The sequence below is a fragment of the Gorilla gorilla genome, chromosome 11, assembly GCF_029281585.2.
Source record: "Gorilla gorilla gorilla isolate KB3781 chromosome 11, NHGRI_mGorGor1-v2.1_pri, whole genome shotgun sequence".
NCBI classification, from domain to species: Eukaryota; Metazoa; Chordata; class Mammalia; order Primates; family Hominidae; genus Gorilla; species Gorilla gorilla.
The window spans coordinates 121,632,375-121,657,822 of record NC_073235.2 but is presented as its reverse complement, the minus strand read 5'-3'; the positions used below and the strand labels follow the sequence as shown (position 1 = coordinate 121,657,822).

The window sequence follows — 25,448 nt, the reverse complement described above, 5'->3', positions numbered from 1 at the left end:
GTCTCATCACAGAAAGGGCACAACTCCGCTGTCCCCATCATTCGGTCTCTAAGTGGCCCGGGCATTAATGAGGAGCTAGGTCAGACAAGATGGAGGCGGAAGTGGGGGGATGGATTCAGCTTTATCACCAGGCCTCACCCTCAGCTGCCTCGCTTTACTCTTTACTCTCTGTAAAATGGAAGCCGATGGCGGGGGTGGGGATGGGGAGGAGGAGAAGTTCTCAGATCTCCCCTACTAGAGCCCCATCTCTTGCCTTTCTGCTCTGTCTGTGACAGTTCCACTACCACTCCCACTCCCTCCCTCCCGGGGCCCAAAGAAAGACCGGCGCAAAACCATCTGCAGGCGCTTCCAGCGCTTTATAGTTCTTTCCGGGACAGACGGACAGACAGACAGTGCGGCCCGCTCTGTCGGCCCGCATCATTGGCACCTTGGACACGGCCCCAGGCCCAACCCAGTCCCTGGTACCCTACCGAGAGGATTCCGGTCCCGCCCCAGCTCAGCACCTCGGACAGTTCCCGGCCCAGCCTACCCCCCTCCCCCCTCCCTCCTCAAACAACCAAATAAATTAAAAGGGGCAGTGGGGAGGGGCAACAAAAAAGCTAAGGATAAGGAAGCGGGATGTCCCTCCTCCAAGGTAAGTTTTCTTTTCCTCCCACCTGTCCACTGAGGCGCCGCGGCCGGGGTGGTCTCCCAGGTTGATTTTGCCTCCAAACCTCAGCGTCCTGAAAGAAGCCGGCAGCCCCTTCCCCCACACCCCCCAGCTCCCAGCATGCAACACGTTGGAAAAGGTGGGGAGAGGCGGTGGGGGTGGGGCGAGGGACCATCCTGGTGGCTGTCTGGATGCCTGGGACTGCAGTTTCTCCTGGCACCTCAGTCAATCCAAATTAAAAACTAATATTCCCTTTGATCAGGGGAGAGGGGTGTGGTGACTCAGTCAGGAATAAAAAAATGCAAGCTGACACAAGTGGAGGAAGAAGGCAGACAGGAGGGAAGATGGTGACACATGACAGGAGCAACAAGAAGGGCAGATGGGGACACAGGTGCAGGAGGAGAAACAGGGGTCTACGGGGTACAGTCAGGCAAGGGGTAAGATGGAGATGCAGACACACAAACCCAAGGAACGGAAAATGGAAAGGCAGGGAGAGGGAGGAAGAAAGAGAGGAACAGGAGAGAGAGGGAGAGAGAGAGAGGAATGCAGACAGGAGGAAAAATGAAGACACAAAAAGGAGGCAAGGAAATAGATAAAACCGAGGGGGAATGGGCTGAAGGGAAGGGGAAGACCCGGGCAGAAATGGAGAAATGGGGGCGCAGACAGACGGGAAGAGTGAGGTTGGAGTGCCTTTCCCGCGCTCATCTTCCGTCCCCACTCCACGCCCAGCAAATCCAAACACCGCGGCCTCTGGTGTCCCGGTCTCCACTTTCCCCTGAGGGGCATGGGCGTCTCCTCCTCCGCCCAGCCGGGGCGCTGAGCGGCGGTAACAGCGGCGGTGGCTTTGTGGTCCCGGGGGGTCCGAGTGTGTGTCAGGGGCTGGGGCGGGGGATGGGCGCGGCCCCTGGGTATCCCTAGCGGTCCAGGTTCATAGTCCAGTGCTTGGTTCCGGCCGCGCAGCTGTCCCTGGCGGCCGAGGAGGCGGCGGGCGCGCCCCCGCTCGGTGGGCCCCCGCCGCTGGCGGCGGCCTCGCCCTCGTTCTTGAGGTCTTGAAAGACCTGCGTGAAGAAGTGGGGGTCGGCGTTGAGCCGCAGCATCTGCGGGCTGAGCCGCTGGATGAGGCGCAGGCAGCGCTGCCAGAAGCGCTCCTTGTCGGGCTCCACGAGGAAGGGCTTGAGTGGGTAGGAGATCTCGTTGCCCATGTAGGAGTAGGCGAGGTAGAGGCAGGTGAGGAAGGCGGCCTGCAGCTCGGCGGCCGACGCCAGCTCGTCCCCACGCAGCGACTCGCGGCACAGCAGGTACACGAACACCAGGTTTGCAGGCGTAATGAAGGCCTGGTCTTGCCAGCCCTGCAGCAGCAGCGAGCGGTCCACACCACGGAACCAGCCCACCAGCTCGCCCGGGCTCAGCTCCTTGAGGCGGTAGCAGCGTCGGCACACGAAGTCGCCCAGACAGCGCAGCAGCTCGCCGGTGGACGCCTGCACGATGACCCGCCGCGGCGAGCCGCCAGGCACCGGCGGCGCCGCCTGCGGGGCTGGGGGAGGCGGCGGCGGAGGCTTTCCCCCGCCCGAGCCCGGCGGCTGAGCGGCCGCGCTGCCCCCCGACGGTGGCTCGCAGGTGGCGGCGGCCGCGGGCACGGTGGGCACTGGCACCGCCAGGGGCTTGGCGGTGCCGCCGCCGTCGGGGGGATCCCGGCCCTTGCGGAGAAGGTTCTCGCGGTTGCGTTGCTGGACCAGAGGGTCGGGGCCCGTGGATGCCGGCTTGGGTGTCACCTTCTTGCTGCCTTTCTTCTTCTTGGCGGACGCGGCCACCAGGCGCTTCCAGGTGAGCGCCGAGATGAGCACGGACGGCCGCTTGAGTCGGCTCTCGCCTTTGCCGCCCTTGCCCACTGGCGGCGCCCCGTAGCCCCCCAGCGCCTCGTCCCCCGCGGGCGGCGCCTTCTTCTTCTCCTCGGGCAGCCCGCCGGGCCTCCGGCCCTTGGCCGAGGAGGCAGGCGAAAGAGACAGCACCGTGCCCATCCTGCAGAGCGGGGCCGGCGCCCAGGCCCCAGCGGGAGCCGCGGGCGGCGCCGCTGCTACTGCAGCCCCGGGGGACCCGGCGGTGGGGGGCCTAGCCCCGGCCCGGGCGCGCGGACTGGCGGGGGAAGGTGGCTGCTAGGCGGCTCCGCTGCTCTGAGCCTGAGCTGCGCCAGCTGCAGCGTCAGCCCCACCCCTTGGGCCCCTTTTTTCGCCGCGCCGTGCCCCGCCTCACGCGGCCAATCCGCTCCCGAGTTGCACTCCTGATGGGCAGCTCCAATGACCAATAGACTCTCGCACTTCAATTTCAAGTCCCGCCCCAATCCCCACCCTCTGCCCTGAGTCTTTTCCCTTCCCCCGAGCGGAGGAAGGGGAAGGCGGTGGTCGTCGTTCGAGTGGCCTCCTCAGGGTCAGAGTTGAGAAGGGGTGGTGGCTGCTCCTACCTCCTCCGGATCCTAGGGCCTGGACCAGCTTGTTCTGATGCACTGGGTCGCGGTAGCAGATAAAGCATGGGAACAGCTCTCCTTCCCTCTGCCTTTGAATTTGTGTGGGGGGCCAGTGTGAGCAGTGAGTGCCCTCACCGGATGCCCAGGTCCCAGATGGGTCGCGTTGCACTGGCTCCTCCAATGTGACTGTCAGGTCTGTTTCCTCTTCGCGACCCCACCTCGCCCCCCACCCCCCAAGTCGCTAGCGGGTCTGCAGCAGGCACATTTCTGCCCTGCCTGTTTGGTAGTCCTGGCAGAGCCTTCTTGCAGGTCACAACCCGCCTCCTTGGGGGTTCCAGCTTGAGGGGGAGAGGGGGAGCAGCAAGGTCTCAAATATGCCCCTGAGGCTTCTGCTTGCCGTCCTGATTCTCTGCAACTGAGCCTGTGGGGCAGACCCTTGGCTCTGGTCCCTGGGCAGCTCCTCTCGGTTGGTTGTCCCCACTAACACACACAGATCTCATACTTGGGTGGATGATGGATAAGGTTGGTCCCTGGGGAAACGCTAGAAATTGGATCACTTGGTCTACCCAGTCTTGGATAGTGAACGGAGCCTCCTGTGTGGACGGAAGCCCAAGAGGGTTGGACCAACCTCCCGCCCAGCCCTGGGTCCAGGTTGAGGTGGGTTTCATCATTAAATGCTTCCTGCAGGTAAGGTTCCAGCTGTCCCCACTCCCAGGAGCAAGCTGTTAGGCTGGGTCCTGTCCACTTCTCTCTGGGTCTGTCTGTTCCCTCCTGAGTACCCATCAGCCCTTTGCCCTGGATTTTGGACTCCCCAGGCCTTACCTGCAGGTCTTGAGCACAGCTAGTTCTGGACCTATTCTATCTGCCTTGTTAGATCATGTCCACCCTTCTTGGAGCCTGCTCTCTGTGGCTCCCCCAGCACAAGAGTCTTCAGGCTTCTCAAGTAAGTGGACCTTGTAGGTGCATATGGGTTCCATGTGGAGCCAAACCCCTGCCTATGTATTTCAGTAAATTCTAAGGATTGCCCTTGGAGTCACCTCCATGCTCCTCACAGACCACAAACATAGCTCCAAGGATCCACTGCTGTCAGGGTTGGTTTGTACATATGTGTGTGTGTGTGTGTGTCACTGCAGATAGGCTGTTCTAGAATCCACTTGGGCTGCAGTTCCAGCTACCAGAGGTACAGAATTTCCCAGCCATTCCACAGCCCCTGGTCACTCACACCCTCCTGGAGGCCTGTGGTCTGCCTGTCTCCATTCCTCTCCTCTTTACCACTGTGCACATGCAGCCTTGTACCTTCTCCCTAACTCAGCACCCAATATGCACTTTTTCAACAGGGTATCTCTGCTCCCTAGGATCTGATCTTTATTTTCTTGCAGCCCAAGCTGACCTTCCCAAACTCATTCTCCTCATAGTTGTTGAAAGTGTTCCCTCTTTTCAGCTCCTGTAATTGGCCCCACTTCCTCCTACAAGGTGTTCTGAGTCACTCTTTATCTGCCAACCAAGGAATAGTCAGTTCACCGGTAGTTAAGGACAAGCCCTGTAGAGACTGAGTTGCACTGGTGGAAACACTGGGCATGTGGATCTACATGGCACATGAGCCCTTCCAGCACTGCTCCCAGGAGTCCCTCACTGGCATGAGGCCTATTGTTAAGGTCATTTAGGACCACATCTTCTAAGCAGCACCCACAGAGTGTCACCACTGTGGTACCCTATTCCCGGCCCAGCTGTGACCTCCTATTGTCCTCTTGGTCAGAACCAAGAATTTCCTCCTCTGCTTCAGGGACCCCAAAGCAGGTGCCTCAGAGGGTCCTACTCCCCTTCCTCACTTTCCACCTTGCTCTGCCTCCAGCCTTGTTTCTGACTCACATGCTCCCCACCCTCCTGCTCTGGTTATCTCTCCGGAATCTCTGAGCTCCTTCCACTGGGCCAGAACCCTCTCTCAGAATGTCAAGCTCTTGAACTCCCACCTCCTCCAAGAAGATTTTTTGATAGATTGGAAGGGACCTAATACTCTTTCTGACTTCAGCCTTTCCAGCCTCTTCCCATCAGCAACAGTGGCTACATAACAACTTGGTTAAGGGCTGGGCTCTGGGTCTAAGATGTGCAAGATGCATATGGATGGAATTTTAAAGACAAGCAGACAAGCTAATCAAAGAGATCCAGAAAGAGTAACAGCATTGCTGTTGTATATAAGCCGGTGGCATTGAGAGCTGAGAGGGAGGGTTATTATGTTTCTGCAGGGGGATCCCAAGGGAAATAAGCCTAGTGAAACCAGAAAGACTTCATGGAGGAGGTGGGCTTCATAGAAGGTTGGTGGCTTTCCCACATTTGCAAGTGTACTCTTCTGGTTAGGTTATGTTTGGGTTCATATTCTGAGATTCATCTATCTTCATTATAATAGTATCTCTGTGTTGCTTCTCATCTGTCCATCTCCCTTATGTTCCTCTGGGGCAGTGCTGGTTGTATCAGACTTCCTTAGACGGGAAAGCCCCTGAGGCCAGGCTCCTTGTCTGTCTTCATTGCTCTGTAGGTTACCTAGAACAGTGCCTATTCAGATAACTGGTTATTCCTGAAGGTTCTTTAAGGCAAATACTCTAGGCCCAGACCAAGAACTGGCGGGCCTAGACTGAGGTTTTAGCCTGGATAGGATCTGGCCTTATTGATGAGTGCATCCCATCAGATTCACCAGAGATGCTCCTCTCACTCACCCCACCTGGGCAGGTGGGCCCCATCTTTTAAGAGAACATCTCCGGACAATGCTGCTCACACTTTGCCTCCCTTTTGCTCTTCTTATCTCCCTTCTGAGAAGCCATAGTCTGGGAGGCAGGACACGGGAGTCCTAGTCTATGGCTGCCAGTTGTATGACCTTGGGGAAGTAATTTCAGCTCTCTGGGACTCGGTTTCATCATATTAAAATGCAAGGGTTCTATGGATTTGACTCTTATTATCAGATAAAAATGAATATTAAAAGAACAAGATAACATTTTAGGAAATGGACTAGAGGAGGATTCCTAAAGCCTCTTTCAACTCCACAGTTCTGATTCTAAACAAAATCTGTCCTGTGAATCTGTTTCACTCTCCAGCTCCAGCCCTGTCTGCTTCTCCCTAATCTGTTTCTGTCTGATGGGCTCAGTCTTTGTGTGCACAGCATCCATGTGAGGCCTGCACTTCTGCGGTTCACCCCAGGAGATGAAGGGGAGGGGAGCTTAGGCTCTCAGCAATGTAAATCTCCCTAGGTCCCTCCAAGCTTTAGAGGGGCCCCTGAAAGGTGAGAAGGCAAAGAAGAGGAGGGCAAGATGGCTGAGGCCCAGGATATCCCCAGTAAACATCAAAGGCCCCAGAAACCAAGGTCATTGCACCTCCCTGTAGGGGCCCCTACAAAGAGGCTAATGACGACACAGGTTCTTAAAACAGCCAGGATGGAGACCCAGCCTGGGCATCTGAGTGCCTGGATCCTGCTGCCCCACCCCCACCCTGGCACCCCCAACTCCCTTGCCCATCAGTCTCAGCTCCTGAGGTGTGCAGAGGGGGTGGGTATGCACGAGCCCAGACTTCTCTCCCTCTCCTGAGGACCTTACCCCAGGGGAGAAGTGGGTGGCTAAAACAAAGGAGGGGAGCAGAACCCCTCTACAGATAACAGTGGAGGGGGGAGGGGGTAAGCAGAGAGAAGAGAGGAATTGACAGAGGAGGTGCTGCTAGCTGTCAGGAGGGAGACCCAAATTCTCATGTCTTCCCATTTCGCAGGCTGTTTGCTAGAAGGACTTAATTAAGGAGCCCAAATATAGTTTCTTTTGAACAGTGAATAGGGCTGGGAGCACAGATGAGGAATCTGATGCTCTGGGGTGGGCAGAGAAGGGACCAATGCTGAGATGCTGGAGGGCCCAGGGTGAAGGGGACAGAGAGGACAGGGGTGAGCTGGTGACTCCATTTCCCTGCCATAAGCTCTGCTGCTTTCCTTGATGGAAGGGGGGCCGTTTCTTCCTTTCCCATCCTCTGTCCTGATCTCCCTCCAACTCCCTGGCTCCTGCCTTCACCTCCTTTACTGTCCCCTGAGAACAGCTCTCTCTGTCCAGTCCTCCCAGCCCTCACCAGAAGCTTTAAGTCTTGGTTCACCTTCTGCCTCCACCAAGCCCCCTTTTTGCCTCCTCCCTTTCGTCCCCCACTCCTTCTCCTCCCAGGCCCCGCTGGCGCCCAGCATAGCACTACAGATGTAGGAGCAGATCAAGAAGGGTGGGGGTGGTAGCTGTTGCTTTTCTGGGATATTCTTAGCCTGTCTGGGGGCTGGAGCTGGAATCAGCGTTTCCATCTCAACCAGGCAGGTGGCTGCCAGAAACTGCCACTGTGACTGGGTCTTCATCTGGTTCCATATCCCTTATGCTGTCCCTTCCTCCTCTATATTGATTTCATCTATGAACACAGACCCTCTGAGAGTCCAGCCTTCCCACCCTTGTGCCCTGGGTGGAAGGTTTCCTCTGCCTATCAGGCATAGCCCCAGGAAGGTGTGCAAACCTCACTGGAGGCTCTGGGGGGAAAGAAGGGCCTTCGAGAACTCTAGCTCAGATGCTCCCTAGAGTGGAACACAGCCCTCTCCTCTCTGCCCCCAGGCCCTCTTCTTTCATCTGCCCCGAACAACCCCTGCATGGTACTCAGTTCCCAGACTGTATTCACCACCATGAAGGCCTTTCTTATCTTGATTTACAGGAGTCACTCAGGGGCCCTAGAGTTTCAGAAGCTGCCTCCTGAAAGCAGCTGAACCCTGGAGTCCAGGCCTCCTTTGGGCCAGAACAAGGGGCTCACTGACCCAGATCTCTCCCCACATCTTTTTTTTTTTTTTTGAGACAAAGTCTCACTCTTTTGCCCAGGCTAGAGTGCAGTGGCATGATCTTCACTCATTCCTGGGCTCAAGGGATCCTCCCACCTCAGCCTCCCAAGTAGTTGGGACCACAGGCATGCATCACCAGGCCTGGCTAATTTTTGTACTTTTTGTAGAGATGGAGTTTCACCATGCTGCCCAGGCTGGTCTCTAACTCCTGGGCTCAAGCAGTCTGCCCACCTCAGCCTCAAAGTGTTAGGATTACAAGCATGAGCCACCTCGCCCAGCCTTCTCAGATGCCTTTATCAGCAGAGGGAGGGGCAAAGAAGAAATCTCACTCATTCACAAATCGCACAAAAAATGTTTGTCACCTTAAGAGGGACAGACAGTGCAGGGTCTCCTATGTGGGTTCTGAGGTCATTCGGTCTATGTTCAAATCCAGCCCCTCCACTTATGACCTGGGGCCCTTGGGGCAAGTTTCTTAATGCTTCTGAGGTCTATAAAAGTGGACCATCCAAGGTGCAGTAGGAAGAGATCACCATCCACAGTCGGGCTGAGGCTGAGAACACGTACCAGATCAAGTATGAGGAGCTGCAGACGCTGGCTGGGAAGCATGGGGATGACCTGCGTTGTGCAAAGACAGATCTCCGAGATGAACCGGAACATCAGCAGGCTCCAGGCTGAGACTGAGGGCCTCAAAGGCCAGAGGGCTTCCCTGGAGGCCGCCATCGCAGATGCCGAGCAGTCGGGGGAGCTGGCCATTAAAGATGCCAACACCAAGCTGTCTGAGCTGGAGGCCGCCATGCAGCGGGCTAAGCAGGACATGGCGCGCAGCTGGGTGAGTACCAGAAGCTGGCCCTGGACATCGAGATCGCCACCTACAGGAAGCTGCAGGAGGGCGAGGAGAGCCGTCTGGAGTCTGGGATGCAGAACGTGAGTATCCATAAGAAGACCACCAGTGGCTATGCAGGTGGTCTGAGCTCAGCCTACGGGGGCCTCACAAGCCCTTGGCCTCAGCTACAGCCTGGGCTCCAGCTTTGGCTCTGGCGCCGGCTCCAGCTCCTTCAGCTGCACCAGCTACACCAGGGCCGTGGTTGGAGAGATCGAGACCCGCAATGGGAAATGGGAAGCTGGTGTCTGAGTCCTCTGACGTCCTGCCCAAGTGAACAGCGGTGGCAGCCCCTCCCAGCCTGCCCCTTCTGTGGCTGCTCCAGAGTCCGGGAGGGAGGCCACTGTGCAGGGGAGCACAGGGAATGGGAGACCCACCTGAGGCTCAGCCCTAGCCCTCAGCCCACCTGCAGGGGAGTTTACTGCCTGGGGCACCTCCTTTGCCCATATCTCCAGCTACAAAACAATTCCGTTTTTTCCCCCCAAAATAAAACTTCAGCTAGTTCTACCAACTGGCAAAAAAAAAAAGAAAATGGACTATCATCATAAGGTTGTAAGATTTTATTTAATCATGCAATGCTCAACAATGCTTGTATATCATATGTGCATGGTGTTCATAAATGTTAATTGTTAACAAATTATACTGTCATCATTATTTTTACAGAGCAGGAAAGCTTTGCCTGACCTGTGCCATTAGCATTTTTTTTTTCTCATTAGAACATTTTTCATTAAAGGGCCAGGGTGGTACTATCATTTCTTTTTGTTTGGTTTCTGAAACCCAAATTTATATCTGTGCTTTCCTCTCAGATACTGTGCTCATACTCACTGCTACTCAGACTGTTCCTGGGGGTGGTTTGATTTGCTTCCTAGGGTCATGAAGACCGACAGCATATTAGGCACTGGTCCCCTTTTCTGGTCCTGCTGCAGGCCACATTAATTTTCTGAAGCTCTGAATATTAATTCTGGGCCAGGTTCCATGCTGGCCCCAAGTCCTGACCGTGCTTTCTGGGAGCTGTACTCTGGCTACTCATTCCACACCCCATGGTCTCCCCAAAGCTCCAGAGACTCTATGGAGAGTCAGTTCTGCTTTTCAAGGGCTTTGAGGAAAATGTTCAATAAGATTATTAAACCACATGAGCAGATACTATTTGAGAAACTGTAGCCTACACAGTACTGGGCTAGGTGGTGGGAACACAAAAAGGTGTGAGGTAGGGCTCCAGCCTTCAAAGAATGTACAGCATAGGTGGCAGAGATATGAAAAATAGTGAGAAATAGCAATAAAATGATGTGTCCTAGGGCCAGTTACAGATAATGGGATTTGATGACTCGGCTAATCCTGCCCGCCCCCCTCCACCTTCCACCATCACAGCTAATCCATCTCCAGCTTGTCCTAAATTCATATGCACACAGAGTTAGAATCCATTTTTTTTTTTTTTTTTTTTTTTTGAGATGTAGTTTCGCTCTTGTTGGCCAGGCTGGAATGCTATGGCGCGATCTCAGCTCACCGCAACCTCCACTTCCCAGGTTCTAGCGATTCTCCTGCCTCGGCCTCCCGAGTAGCTGGGATTACAGGTATGTGCCACCATGCCCGGCTAACTTATTGTATTTTTAGTAGAGATGGGGTTTCACCGTGTTAGCCAGGATGGTCTCGATCTTCCGACCTCAGGTGATCTGCCTGCCTTGGCCTCCCAAAGTGTTGGGATTACAGACGTGAGCCACCGTGTCCAGCCAGAATTCATTTTTCACTGGGGTCTGGCTCCTGCACCTGGAACTGTGTTTGCTCCAGTGCATGGCCTTCCTTGTCCAACCCCAGGCTGTGATGATAAGCACTGTTCCCAAGGTAGAACCAGGCCTCAGCAACCCCCTGCTCACAGTGACAAAGGGTCCTGCCCCCTCTGCATGATAAGGGTTAATGAGTAACTTCTGTGTGAAGATCGTGGTAGGTCTGCTTACTGCTCCGACGTCTTAGACAGGGGCCTTTTGTTGACTTCCTATTTGTCCAGAATTGGGGGCGGGTGGGGGATGGGCTTCAAAGCAGGTTCATTAATTTACACTTGCCTCTGTCTGGTTCCTAAATATAAAGACAATTCTTTATGTTGACCTCCTTTGAGTAAAAAGACATTCCTAATTTATAAGCTAGAGCCCCACATACACTTGCTTTTGAGTAGGGAGCAGAGGCGGGTAAGGTCGTCCACTAGATTACTGGGTCCTAAACTACTCTGCCCAGCAGAACCACCTGGGGAATTTTGTAAACATATAATTTCCGGGCTCTACCTCAGACCTATGGAATCATAATTTCTTTTTTTTTTTTTTTTTAGGCGGAGTTTCATTCTTGTTGCCCAGGCTGGAGTGCAATGGCGTGACCTTGGCTCACCACAACCTCTGCCTCCCGGGTTCAAGCGATTCTCCTGCCTCAGCCTCCCAAGTAGCTGGGATTACTGGCGCAGGCCACCATGCCCAGCTTATTTTGTATTTTTAGTAGAGACAGGGTTTCTCCATTTTGGTCAGGCTGGTCTCGAACTCCTGACCTCGTGATCAACCCGCCTCAGCCTCCCAAAGTGCTGGAATTACAGGCGTGAGCCACCGCGCCTGGCCTGGAATCATAATTTCTTTGAGTGGGCTCAAGATGAAATCCCTGTAAGAAAAAAATTAAAAGGGAGGAGAAAACTCTAGGAAATGGCTGGGTCCCACCTGTTCTTTCTGGAGAGCACCACTGTTGTATCTCTGGCCAAGCCTCCCGCCCCACCACTCCATGGTAGGAATACCCTAACTTCCTTCTGGGAAACCACTTCTCCCACATTCTCAATCCATGTGGCTTACATGGGGCTAAGCCCTCCACAAGACATAGATTAAAGACATAGACTTTGCCAGCTCCCATCCTAGTGACAAGGGTTCAGGGAGGGGCTGGTAACCCAAATCAGGCCAATGAGACTCAGTTCTTGGAGTTTTAGAGAAACTGTTGGGAAAGAGAGGCTTTCCTTCCTCTGAGGTTGTCAAGCTGGTGGAATGAAAGCCTTGAGCTGCTGGTGACTCTCTTGTCCCCACATGGAGAAAGGCCACCTGAAGTCATGCACAGGAAAGCAGAGTCAACAGATGGGGGGGACAGATTCCTGACATAATTTTAGCCCCTAGATCCAGCTAAACCTGATACAGTTGTATGACGCCATAAATCCACACTGCCCCCACCCCTGACCTTTTTTCTAATCTTAAGGTAATTTGAGTTGCAAATCTAATTCTTGCAAGCAAAAATATCCTGATGAATGGAACTTCCTGCCTGGAGATTTTCCTTGTGGAAATTTGTAACTTCAGGGGCGTACATGTTTGGTCTGAATAAATGAGGAAGGCAGTCCCTGATATCTGGTTGTCAGTTAATGACAAAATCTGGAAGAGGCACTGTGGACCACAACCCGGGTTCTGATCCTCTCAAACCTCCCAGTCCAAACCATAGCTGGTGTTTGGAGTTCATCAGGTTCCAAGGACCCTTCCTTAAAGGAAAAGTCATTTCCCTGAGGCCTGCACAATTGTCAAGTCTTTCGGGGCTGCTGCAAGACTGCATTCCTTAGGTATCAGCTTCCTGCTCAAATAAGAAATTTGATGCTTTACCGTCCATCATGCTTCTGAATCACATTTGTCCACAACAAGTGTAATAGGCAGCTGTAGCCACACAGAGCCGCTTGTTATCATCAGGGCTATTAGCACAGTGTCTCTGGGGAAATGGGGACAGAGGTGGGTTTGAGCTTTAAGCTGCCTGAGTTCTTGTTGGCTAAGACTACAGGACCTCTTGTCTGGACTGCCTTTGGGGAGCTTTCTCAAAGGAGTGATTGGGGCTCTGATCAAACCACAATTACCTGGTTACAGCATGGTTCACACCTGCCTTTTAAAGAAACTCCAAGGCTATTTTCAAGTAGTTTGTGTATTGTTCTGCAATGGGACAATGTTTTTCTACCCGCCTGGTGGAATTCAATGGGTAATTGAACATCCAGTCATAATTCATCTTTTCATTTTTTCCATTCATTCATTTAATCCATACAAATTTGTACGAGGAACTGTCTTTTAACTTTTTTTTTAATTAAATCTGACTTTTAGACGAATCCTATTGCAGGTGGAGGGATATGCTGTCTTAGTTGGTATGGAGACTTTGTTCTCCCTCCAAAGAGTATACATTTCCAGAAAATGGACATTTCCAGAAAATTTCCTATTTTAAGGCCAACCGATTAATAACTTTAATTACATCTGCAACAATCTCTTTCACCATATAATGTAACATAATTATGGGAGTATCATGGGGCAAAAAAAACCATGGAGGCCATCTTAGAATTCCAGTTGTCACTGTATCTATCTCTTTACCTATCAATTAGGAGAAAATTCTTCATTTTGTTGTTGTTGTTTGTTTTTAGACGAAGTCTTGCTCTGTCACCCAGGCTGGAGTGCGGTGGCATAATGTCAGCTCACTGCAAGTTTTGCCTCCCGGGTTTAAGCGATTATCCTGCCTCAGCCTCCCAAGTAGCTGGGATTACAGTAGCTCACCACCACACCCAGCTGATTTTTGTATTTTTAGTAAAGACGGGATTTCACCATTTTGTCGAGGCTGGTCTCAAACTCCTGACCTCAGTTGATCCACCCGCCTTGGCCTCCCAAAGTTCTGGGATTACAGGTGTGAGCCACTGTGCCTGGCCTGTTGTTGTTTCTGAGGCAGGGTCTCAAAAACCTGTTGCCCAGGCTGTAGTGCAGTGGTGCAATCACGGCTCATTGCAGCCTTGATCTCCTGGACTCAAGCAATCCTCCCGCCTCCGCCTCCAAGGTGCTGGGACCACAGATGTGTGTGCCACCATGCTTGGCTAATTTTTTAAACTTTTGTAGAGATGGGGTCTCCATGTTGCCCAGGCTGTAGTGCAGTGGTGCAATCACGGCTCATTGCAGCCTTGATCTCCTGGACTCAAGCAATCCTCCCGCCTCCGCCTCCAGGGTGCTGGGACCACAGATGTGTGTGCCACCATGCTTGGCTAATTTTTTAAACTTTTGTAGAGATGGGGTCTCTATGTTGCCCAGCATGGTCTTGAATTTCTGGGCTCAGGCTATCCTCCCACCTCGGCCTCCCAAAGTGCTGGGATTACAAGCATGAGCCACCACACCTGGCCAGTTGTTCATACTTTATGTAAGTGAGACCATACTATATTAATCTAATACTTGCTTTTTTTTTTTTTGCTTTACATTAAGTTTGTACGATTTATTTTTGTTGATAACCTTGTTGATTTTTATTTTTCCTGCTGCATAACATTTCACTGTATGAGTGTAGTAAGTTTTACTTATTTGTTCTCTTGGTGACGGATAATTAGTTTGCTTTCAATTTTTTATTATTACAAACAATTGTGTTATAAATATTATTTTATATGTCTATGTCTCTGGTGCACATGTACAATCATTTCTCTAGGAATATGCCCAGTGGAGTTGCTGGGTTATTGGGTATACATATTCAACTTTACTAGATCTTGCTAAATTGTTCTCCTAAGGTGTTGTACCAACTTATACCCTGCAATGCATACAAGTTTCTTTTTTCTTTCTTTCATTTTTTTTTTTTTTTTGAGATGGAGTTTTGCCCTTGTCACTTGTCACCAAGGCTGGATTGCAATGGTGCGATCTCGGCTCGCACCAACCTCTGCCTCCCGGGTTCAAGAGATTCTCTGGCCTCAGCCTCTGGAGTAGCTGGGATTACAGGCGTGTGCCACTACACCCAGCTAATTTTTTAATATTTTTAGTAGAGACGGGGTTTCCCCATGTTGGCCAGGCTGGTCTGGAACTCCTGACCTCAGGTGATCCACCCGCCTCAGCCTCCCAAAGTGCTGGAATTACAGGCGGGAGCCACGGCGCCCGGCCTGTGCATGCAAGTTTCTATGGCTCCGTATCTCCACCAACTTGTGATATTGTCAGGTTTAAAATTTTGGTCATTCTGATATATGGGCAATAATTCACTGTAGTGATATATAAATTTTACTTATTCAACAAATAAATATTTATCAAGTGCCCCTACACACCAGGCAGTGAACAAAATAGACAAAGTCCCTGCCCTGTAGAGTCGGAAAGGCCAACAAATATATATTTTTAGATATTGATATAAGTATTAGATAAAAGTATTAATATTATAATTAATATTTATATATATTAATCGCATGTGGCTTTTCCACTGGCTTACAAGACCCAGAATGATCTTCCCTCTGCCCTTACCACTTCAACCCCACCCCTTACTCTGTCCCCACCACACTGGCCTCCCATTTTGGCTTTGCACTGGCTGTCTTTGTCTACTTGGAACACCCTCTCCCAGTTACAGGCAAGGCTTACTTCCTCACCTCATGCAACTCTTTGGTCAAAAGCCATCATCTTAATGAGGTCTACCCTAATCAGTCTGCTGTGGACTATTCGTGGCCCCCAAAATTCATTTGTTGAGGCCTAACACCCAATGTGATGATATCTGAACTCCCAATGTGATGATATTTGGGGCCTTTAGGGGGTAATTAGGTTTAGATGAGGTCCTGAGGGTGGGGCCCTCTGATGGGTTTAGTATCCCAAGAGAGCTTGCTGTCTGTCTGCCAGGTGAGTACACACAAAGCAGGCAAGCCTGGAAGAGATCCCCCACCAGAATCCTGCCATCCTGGCATCCTGACCTCAGACTTCCAGCCTCCACAACTGTAAGAAATACATGTATGTCGTTTCAGCTACCCAGTCTATAGTATTTTGTTGTGGCAGCCTGAGCTAACTAAGACACAAATTGCATCCTGCCCCTGGCCCCGCCAGTCTCTCATCTCAATCTCCTGTCCCCTGCTCCTTTTCTCTGGAATTTGTGATCTGCTAAACTACTAGATAATTTTCTTCATTTATTATGTTTGTTTCCCCACATACATACTAGAATATGAGATCCAGAATATTTGTCTTTTTTGTTCATAAATGTATTCCAAGTGCCTAGAATTCAGTGAATACTTGCTGAAAGAATAAATGCTGTGGAGGAGGCAGCATTCTATTTCATATAGCATCTGGGAAGGCCTCTTTGATAAGGTAGACATTTCCCAACTGTTACTGGAATTGAGCTTTTTTTTTTTTTTTTGGACAGAGTTTCACTCTTGTTGCCCAGGCTGGAGTACAATGGCACAATCTCAGCTCACCACAACCTCCACTTCTTGGGTTCAAGCAATTCTCCTGACTCAGCCTCCCAAGTAGCTGGGATTACAGGCATGCACCACCATGCCTGGCTAATTTTGTATTTTTAGTAGAGATGGGGTTTCTCCACGTTGGTCAGGCTGGTCTCGAACTATGACCTCAGGTGATTCACCTGCCTCGGCCACCCAAAGTGCTGGGATTACAGGCATGAATCACCTCGCCTGGCTGGTATTGAGCATCTTTTTGTGGTATTTCTTCCTTTTGTGACCATCTGGGATTTCCTCTTTTATTAACTACCTGTTCATCTCTTTTGCTTTTTTTTTTTTTTTTTTTTTTTTTTTGAGACAGTCTCGCTCTATTGCCCAGGCTGGAGTGCAGTGGCGCGATCTCCGCCCACTGCAAGCTCCGCCTCCCGGGTTCATGCCATTCTCCTGCCTCAGCCTCCCCGAGTAGCTGGGACTACAGGCACCCACCACAACACCTGGCTAATTTTTTGTATTTTTAGTAGAGCCAGGGTTTCACCGTGTTAGCCAGGATGGTCTTGATCTCCTGACCTCGTAATCCACACACCTTGGCCTCCCAAAGTGCTGGGATTACAGGCGTGACCCACCACGCCCAGCCCTCTTGCTTATTTTCTATTGATTGGTTTATCTTCTCTTTTAACTTGTAGATTTTTTAAAAATAAATCTTGAATGCCAGTCCCTTGTTAATTACATGTAGTTTATATCTTCTCCTAGGCTACATGTTACTTTTTTAAAAAATGGTGTCTTTTTGCCTGTAATCCCAGCACTTTGGGAGGCCGAGACGGGCAGATCACCTGAGGTTGGGAGTTCGAGACCAGCCTGACCAACATGGAGAAACCCCGTCTTTACTAAAATACAAAATTAGCTGGGCATGGTGGCACATGCCTGTAATCCCAGCTACTCAGGAGGCTGAGGCAGGAGAATTGCTTGAACCTGGGAGGCAGAGGTTGCCGTAAGCTGAGATCACGCCATTATACTCCAGCCTGGGCAACAAGAGTGAAATTCTGTCTCCAAAAAAAAAAAAAAAAAAGAGTGTCTTTTGATGAGTGGAAGTTTTTTATGTGTTATGTATCTTTTCCTTTAAGGTTTGCATATCTAATTTTAGAAGTCCTTCCCTCATTTGAAATCAATATTCTCCTAAACCTAGAACTTTAAAAGGTTTTTAAAAGTTTTAAGGCTTACATTTGTTTATTGAAGCTATGTGTTTTTATCTGGGTGTGAATTAGGGATTTTTTTTCTTCTTAAACAATGGAAAGCCTCTTTTCCCAGCACCATTTATGGATTAGCCCTTTTTCCCACTGATTTTCAGTGCCACCTCTCTCATGAATACATTTTCCACATTTGTGTGGTCTATTTCTGAGCTCTTTTCTCTTAGACTTGTCTATTTACCTAATCAGTACAGAACTTTTTACTAAGGCTGGGAACGCCAAGGGGTCAAGTCTGGTCTGGGTGACTCTTTGTGTAGCCTTCTTCCTAGATAAGAGCCACACTCACTCTCTCTCTCTCTCTTTTTTCTTTTTTGAGACAGTCTTGCTGAGGCTGGAATGCAGTGGTGTGATAATGGCTCACTACAGCCTCAACCTCCTGGACTCAAGTGATCCTCCCACCTCAGCCTCCTGTGCAGCTGGGACCACAGGCACACACCACCATGCCCAGCTAATTTAGAGCCACTCTCCTGATGCTCATTAGCAAGCCAGCCTCTGGCCCCTCCTAGGCTTGGTGATATCACCCCTCACCTGTCGCAGCTCCTGCCTCTCTCTTCCCAAAAACCTCTGCAGCTTTCACTTCCCCAGCATGATCTTAATTAGTTTAGGCTTTCACAAAAGACTGGAAGAGCAGTGGCCTGGAAGCAACATCTGAAATATCAACTTTTTTGTGACCAGAGACACCAAGGGGGATTGGCAAGAGGAAAAGATGGAGTTGGAGGCTCCAGGCTCAGTCCTTGGAGCTCTTCTCTCTGTATCCTCTTTCTAGGTGAAATTCACCCGTATGTTGATGACATTCAAATTTACGTCTCCAACCTGGATCTCTTTAAACACCAGACCTACTTGAGATCTCCACTTGGATGTATTACAGGCATTTCAACATGGCCAAAACCAACTCCTGATACTCCCTCCCCACTTGCTCCTGCTGCTGCTCCCATCTCCGTTAACAGTAATTCTAGTTTACTAAATCTCAGATGAATGTTTTGGAGTTATCTTTGACTCCTCTTTTTATTTCACACCCATATTTAATGCATCAGCAAATCTGGATTGTTCTGCCTGCAAAATATATCCAGAATTCAACCACTGCTCACTACCTCCTTTGCCTCCACCCTGGCCCAAGCCACCACTATCTCTTGCTTGGTTTATTGCAATAGCCCCCTAACGGTTCTTCCTACTTCTTCCCTACCTGCAGTGCTTTCTCAAAATGGTAGATAGAGCGGTCCTGTTAAAATGAAAGCCAGATCATGTCACTCTTCTATTTAACACCCTCCAACGGCTCCCATCTCTGGTAGAGGAAAATCCCAAGTCTTTACTATGACCTACAAGGGCCTATTGGTAGATTAAAGATAGTCACAAATTATTTGACACTCTTCCCATTGAAAGGTATATTGCTATCTCCCCTTCCATGACTTCTTTGACCAATGAAATATGGCAGAAGTGGCCAGTCGCGGTAGCTCATGTCTGTAATTCCAGCATTTTGGGAGGCCAAGGCAGGTGGATCCCTGAGGTCAGGAGTTCGAGACCAGCCTGGCCAACGTGGTGAAACCCCGTCTCTACTAGAAATATGGCAGAAGTGCCACTGTGTCTGTTTCTGTGTCCAGGCCTTAGAAGACTGGCATTTTCTATTTCCTGTCTCTTAAAACACTTGCTCTTGGAACCTTGAGACACCATGTAAGAAATCCAGCTATTCTAATAGAGACCACATGGAGAGGCCCTGAGACTACATGGAGAGGAAGAGGGGCCTAGCTGAACCCAGCCTTCCAGCTATCTCCCCCAGGCACCAAACATAAGAGTGAAACCATGTGGAATCCTACAGACCAACCCATCTGCCAATGAACATCAGAGTGACCTTATTTGATGCTAGTAGAGCAGAAAAAAATGCCCAGTTGAATTTTGTCCAAATTCCTGATCCACCAATTGTGAGATACAAAAAGGTGGTTGTTTTAAGCCACAAAACTTGAGATAGTTTCTTATGCAGAAATAGAGAACCAAACCAGCTAATCCGACCTTGCCCCCTTCCATCATCTTCATGACCTCATTTACTGCCTTTTTTTTTCCCTCACGCCTCTCTAGTCATCGCTGCTTCCTTGCAGTTCCTCAAATCCTCCAGACCAGCTTCTGCCCAGGACTTTTGCATGTGCTGTTCCCAGTGTACATTCTTCCACCTGCACATAAATAAAGCAGTGTAAACTGTAATTACTGTTTTGAACCCTACTTTTTTCAGTTTATATAAATCTTTCTGTTGGAATAGTCTACTAAAACATTTTTTTTTGAGACAGTGTCTTGCTCTGTTGCCCAGGCTGGAGTACAGTGACACAATCATGGCTCACTGCAACCTCACCTCCTGAGCTCAAACAATCCTCCCTCTTTAGCCTCCTGAGTAACTGGGACTACAGGGGCGCATCACCATGTCCAGTGAATTTTTTAAATTTTTTTGTAGACACAGGGTCTCACTATGTTGCCCAGGCTGGTCTCAAACTTCTGGGCTCAAGCAATCCTCCCACCTTAGCCTCCCAAAGTGCTGGAATTATAGTTGTGAGCCACTGTACGTGGCCTAAAACATTTTTAGTGGATGCACAGTGTTCATTTGTGTGGCTATTTGTTTTACCAACATTTAATTATGAAAACTTTCAAATATACAGAAAAATTGAGAGATTTGTACAGTGAAAACACATCTATTTGCCACCTCAAGTCTATAATCAACCTTTTACTATATTTGCTTTATCACATATCTATTCCTCTATCCAACTTGCTCTTTGAAATACATTTCATCCTATTCAACATAGTACTGGAAGTCCTAGCCAGAGTAATCAGTCAAGAGAAAGGGAAAAAAGGCATCCAAATAGGAGGAGAGGAAGTCAAGCTATCTCTCTTTGCAGATGATTTTATACCTAGAAAACCCCATAGTCTCTGCCCAAAAGCTCCTAGATCTATAAACATCTTCAGCAAAGTTTCAGTATACAAAGTCAATGTACAAAAATCAGTAGCATTTCTATACACCAACAACAGTCAAGCTGAGAGCCAAATCATGAATGCAATCCTATTCACAATAACCACAAAAAATACCTATTAATACAGCTAACCAAGGAGGTAAAAAATCTGTCCAACAAGAGTTATAAAACACTGCTGAAAGAAATCAGAGATGACACAAACAAATGGAAAAATATTCCATGCTCATGGACTGGAAGAATCAATAGTGTTAAAATGCTCATACTGCCCAAAGCAATTTGCAGATTCAATGCTATTCCTATCAAACTACCAAGCACATTTTCACAGAATTAGAAAAAAGAATTCTAAAATTCATATGGTACCAAAAAGAGACCAAATAGCCAACGCAATCCTAAGCAAAAAGAACAAAGCTGAAGGCATCATACTACCTGGCTTCTAACTATACCATAAGGTTACAGTAACCAAAATAGCATGGTAACAAAAACAGACACACAGACCAATGGAACAGGCTTAAGAACCCAGAAATAAAGCCACACACCTACAATTGTCTATCTTCAACAAAGTCAACAAAAGCAATGGGGAAAGGACTCCCTATTCAATAAATGTTGCTGGGATAACTGGCTAGCCATGATTGAAACTGGATCCCTTCCTTTCACTATATACAAACATCAACTCAAGATGGATTAAAGACTTAAATGTAAAACCTAAAACTATAAAAACTCTAGAAGAAAACATAGGAAATACATTCTGGACATAGGCCCCGGAAAAGATTTTATGAGAAGACACCAAAAACAATTGTAATAACAACATCAAAAATTGATAAATGGGAACTAATTAAACTAAAGAGCTTCTGTACAGCAAAAGAAACTATCAACAGAGTAAACAGATAACCTAGAGAATGGGAGAAATATTTGCCAACTATACATCCACAAAAGTATAATATCCAGAATCCATAAGGAGCTTAAATCAATAAGCAAAAACAAACAACCCAATTAAAAATGGGCAAAGGACATGAACAGACGCTTCTTAAAAGAAGACATACATGTGGAAAAACTATATGAAAAAATGTTCAACATCATTAATCACTAGAGAAATGCAAATCAAAATAATAATGAAATACCATCTCACATCCATCAGAATGGCTATTAAAAAGTCACTGGGTACAGAGGCTCATGCCTGTAATACCAGCACTTTGGTGGTTGAGGTGGGAGGAGTTCAAGACCAGACTAGGCAACACAGTGAGACCCCATCTCTACAAAACAAAAATTTTTTTAACTTAGCTAGGTGTGGTAGCATGCACCTGTGGTCCCAGCTACTTGGGAGGCTGAGGTGGGAGGATCACTTGAACCTGGGAGGCAGAGGTTGCAGTGAGCTGCAATCATGCCATTGGACTCCAGCCTGGGTGACAGTGAGACCCTATCTCAAAAAAAAAAAAAAAGTCAAAAAATAACAGATGCTAATGATGTTGTGGAGAAAAGGAAATATTTATACACTGGTGAGAATGTAAACTAATTCAGCCACTGTGAAAAGCAATTTGGAGATTTCTCAAAGAACTTAAAACAGAGCTACCATTGTAACCAGCAATTTCATTACTGGGCATATACCCAAAGGATATAAGTTGTTCTGCTATAAAGACACATAAATGCATATGTTCATTGCAGCACTATTCACAATATCAAAGACATGGAATCAACCTAAATGCCCATCAACAGTGGACTGGATAAAGAAAATGTAGTACATATACACCATGGAATACTATGCAGCCATAAAAAGAATGGGATCATGTACTTTGCAGCAACATGGATGGGGCTGGAAGCATTATCCTAAGTGAATATACACAGAAATAGAAAGCTAAATGCCACATATTCTCACTTATAAGTGGGAGCTAAACACTGAATACATGTGGACACAAAGAAGAGAACGACACTTGTTGAATAAATAATAAAGTGGTTATCTTGAGTGCATACCGTGGGGCATATACTGTTCTTTGTGTGTGACATAGATAGATAGATAGATAGATAGATAGATAGATAGATAGATAGATAGATAGATAGATAGATAGACAGACAGACAATGTGCCTTATGTGTATCATGTTACTTCACCAGGTAAACAACCCTATGAGGCAGATAGTGCTACTGCCATTTATATTTTACGAAGGAAGAAATTGGGGTGCAGAAAGGCTAAGTAACTTCTCTCAAGTCAACAGCTAGATAGTTGCGAAATTGGGATTTGAACCCAGGGTGTCTGGCTCCAGAGCTTGTCTTCGCAATACTACACTGCTTCCTACACTGAGGCAGCTCTTCAGTAAAATGTATTAAACATAAGCTTCAGGGACTCTCCCTCGGCCGGGCCCCTTCTAAGGTCCTGGAAGGGGCCCTAGTCATGTGTTCAGAGGTTGTGTGCTTTTTCTAAAATTTGCAAGACCAGTATTTTTGTCCAAACTGGTTCAGACTGCTGTCTGTTTCCACACCAGCTTCCCCTGTTACAATTCTCTTATGCTAGAGGGTGTTGAAACACTACAGCCATTTCTGGTATCAAGCAAAAATTGGGATAATATTTAATTTGGATTTACCGGGTGATGTTTCCTACGGTTGCCATAACAAATTACCACAAACTTGATGGCTTAAAACAATAGAAATTTCTCTCTCACAGTCCAGAATCACAGTGTTGACAGGGTTAGTTCTTTCTGGAAGCTCTAAGGGAAAATCTGTTCCATGCCACTCTCCTAGATCCTGGTGGCTGGCAGCAACCATTGGTATTTCTTGGCTTGTAGATGGATCACTCCAATCCCTGCTTCTGTCTTCACATCACTTTCTCCTCTGTGGCTCTCTTGCCTGTCTCTAAAAAAAATTATTTTTTATTAAAAAAAGATTTTTAAAGACAACTGTCACTAGATTTAGAGCCCACTCTAAATCCAGGATGATCATTATCTCAAGATAATTAAATCTACAAAAATCTTTTACCAAGTTAGGTCACATTTGCAGGTTCTACAGGTTAGGACACAAATGTATCTTTTTGGGAGGCCACCATTCAATCTATATAGTGAGCTCTAGTTGTATATTCTGCAAATGTTCCTATGGGTAGTTAATTATTGCTTGATAAACTGGTATGAGTGTCTTCTAGGGATATGACCAGTGCCTACTTGCTTTGCCACCTGACCCAGCATCATGAAGCAAAGTAGGATAAGAGGTTGTGTTGCAAAATGGGTATGTCCTACAATGCCCAGCACCAGAAGTGTCTGAGTAAGGAACAAGGTTTGAAATGTGTGGAACCAGACACTTATCTGTGGAAGGCTCCTTTAATTATTGGGTGCGTAAAATTGTACATGGAGAATTCAGTTCTCATACAAAAAAATGGAACTTCTTACTTGTCAGGAATATATTCGGTTATGTCTTTAAGTCATACAGCTCATATATGGAAGAAACTTGGTAGCAGTTTCCCAAACTAGATAACAATCTTAAACATTTATGTAACATTATCAATGAGTTTTTGAAACCAAAGCAAATTTTTTAAAGCTATGAATAATAATTTTTTAAAACAAATTTTGATCGCCCATGCTAGAGGAAAGACTGAATTGTATTTTTAGTTTAAGATGCTGATATTATCAAATTGATATCATATGAAGATTTAATCACAGAGTATGAAGCCAAGAAATGTGTTTAAAAAAAAGTGTTACAGATCAGGTACAGTGGCTCATACCTGTAATTTCAATACTTTGGGAGGCCAAGGCAGGAGGATCATATGAGCCCAGGAGTTGAAGACCAGCCTGAGCAACATAGTGAGACCCTATCTCTACAAAAAAATTAAAAAGTTATCCAGGTATGGTGGTGCACACCTGCGGTCCTAGCTTCTCAGGAGGCTCAGATAGGAGGATTGCATTAGCCCAGAAAGTTGAGGCTGGAGTGATCTGTTATCGCACCACTGCACTCCAGGCTGGGCCAAAGAGCAAGATCCTGTCTCAAAAAAAATGAAAACCCAAAAAGTATTATAGAGGGATAGGCTAAGCAGTTAAACAATCAAAGAGGGTTTTTTTTTTATGGATTTTGTGGTGTTTGCAATATTTGTGAGCTTTATAGAATTTATAATTTGACATGATTTCTTTTCTTGTCCTAAATAAATAATCATTTTACTGCCTAATATTATACTCGTAATTTTATAATCTCTTTCTTAAGAAGAGCCCTCCTGAATATACAACCTTCAGGCCCCACAAAGCCTATTCTTTCACCTTTAAATAACACAGGCCCTACCCTCAAGGAATTCACAGTTAGAGCCTGCACAGATTACAGTAAAAGCATCATTCTGGGTAAGACTTCATTCCTCCGGGAAGTAATGCAGCCCTCCCTGCTTCATGCACCAGCACATCAGATAAACATTCTCCCAAGTCCAGAATAATTATATCTTTCCTTTTTTTTTTAAACAGTATAAAGAACATTTCTGCTTAACCTGTTTGAGGATAAGTTGCCAACATGATGCCTCATTATTCATGAATATTTTAGAATGCATTTCCTACCACAAAGAATGTCTTAGTTCATTCAAGCTGCTATAACAAACTAGCATAAATTGGGTGGCTTATAAATAACAGAAATTTGTTTCTCAAAATTCTGGAGGCTGGGAAGTCCAAGATCAAGGTCCTGGCAGCTTTCTTGTCTGCTGAGGGCCCAATTCCTCACAGACAGCTATCTTTCCATTGTAACCTTACTCACCTCCGAAAGGCCCCACTTTCTAATATCATCATCTTGGGGGTTAGGATTTCAACAAATGAATTTGGGGGCCGGGGGAACATAAACATTCAGTGCATTGCAAGGACTTTTTCCTGCCAACCACAATGTAATTAATGATCAAAACAAGAAACTGACTTTGAAATATTACTGCTAAATAGTCTACACACCTATTCAAATTTCACCAATTGTCCCACTAATGTTATTTTTCAGTTCCTTGAACCAATCCAGGATCCCACATTGCACTTAGCTGTTATGTCTCTTCATTGGTGATTTTAACCTTGATCACTTGATGAAGATGGTATCTGCTAGCTTCTCCACTGTAAAGTTACACTTTTTCCCTTGGCAAGATGCTTTGAAACTAAGTAAAATTACTCATAAAATTTTGAATTAATTAATTTATTTTTATCAAATGGATTCGTGGATTCCCATTTTATTTAATGTGTTATAATCTGTTACTATCCTTATTTCAATGCTCAAATTGTCCCAGATTTGGCCAGTGGGAGCTCCTTCAAGCTAGTTTCTATGTCTCTTTGACAGAATAGATATAATTCTTTCAGCATTTCTTCATTCTCTGGCACAGTAAAGT

At 47.6% G+C, this 25,448-nt stretch overlaps 1 protein-coding gene and 1 long non-coding RNA gene across 3 annotated transcripts in view; both read right to left on the bottom strand.

The window, feature by feature from the left end:
- Window positions 1-337: 337 nt before the first annotated feature.
- Window positions 338-2,877, bottom strand: CDK5R2 (cyclin dependent kinase 5 regulatory subunit 2). The gene has a single exon (XM_031008391.2). It carries the CDS (start codon window positions 2,665-2,667, stop codon window positions 1,564-1,566), a length of 1,104 nt encoding a protein of 367 aa, XP_030864251.1. The 5' UTR covers window positions 2,668-2,877; the 3' UTR covers window positions 338-1,563.
- Window positions 2,878-22,675: 19,798 nt separating this feature from the next.
- LOC109025907 (uncharacterized) overlaps window positions 22,676-25,448 on the bottom strand; it is a 32,207-nt gene continuing 29,434 nt past the window's right edge. For both annotated transcript variants that reach the window (XR_002004865.4, XR_008677492.2), the window contains one exon: window positions 22,676-22,981. This is a non-coding gene — a long non-coding RNA (uncharacterized lncRNA). The remainder of the gene's footprint in view (window positions 22,982-25,448) is intronic.

What these genes read in the sequence shown, in the direction of transcription:
- CDK5R2 (XM_031008391.2), bottom strand. Translation starts at nt 2,667, where the DNA reads ATGGGCACGGTGCTGTCTCTTTCGCCTGCCTCCTCGGCCAAGGGCCGG.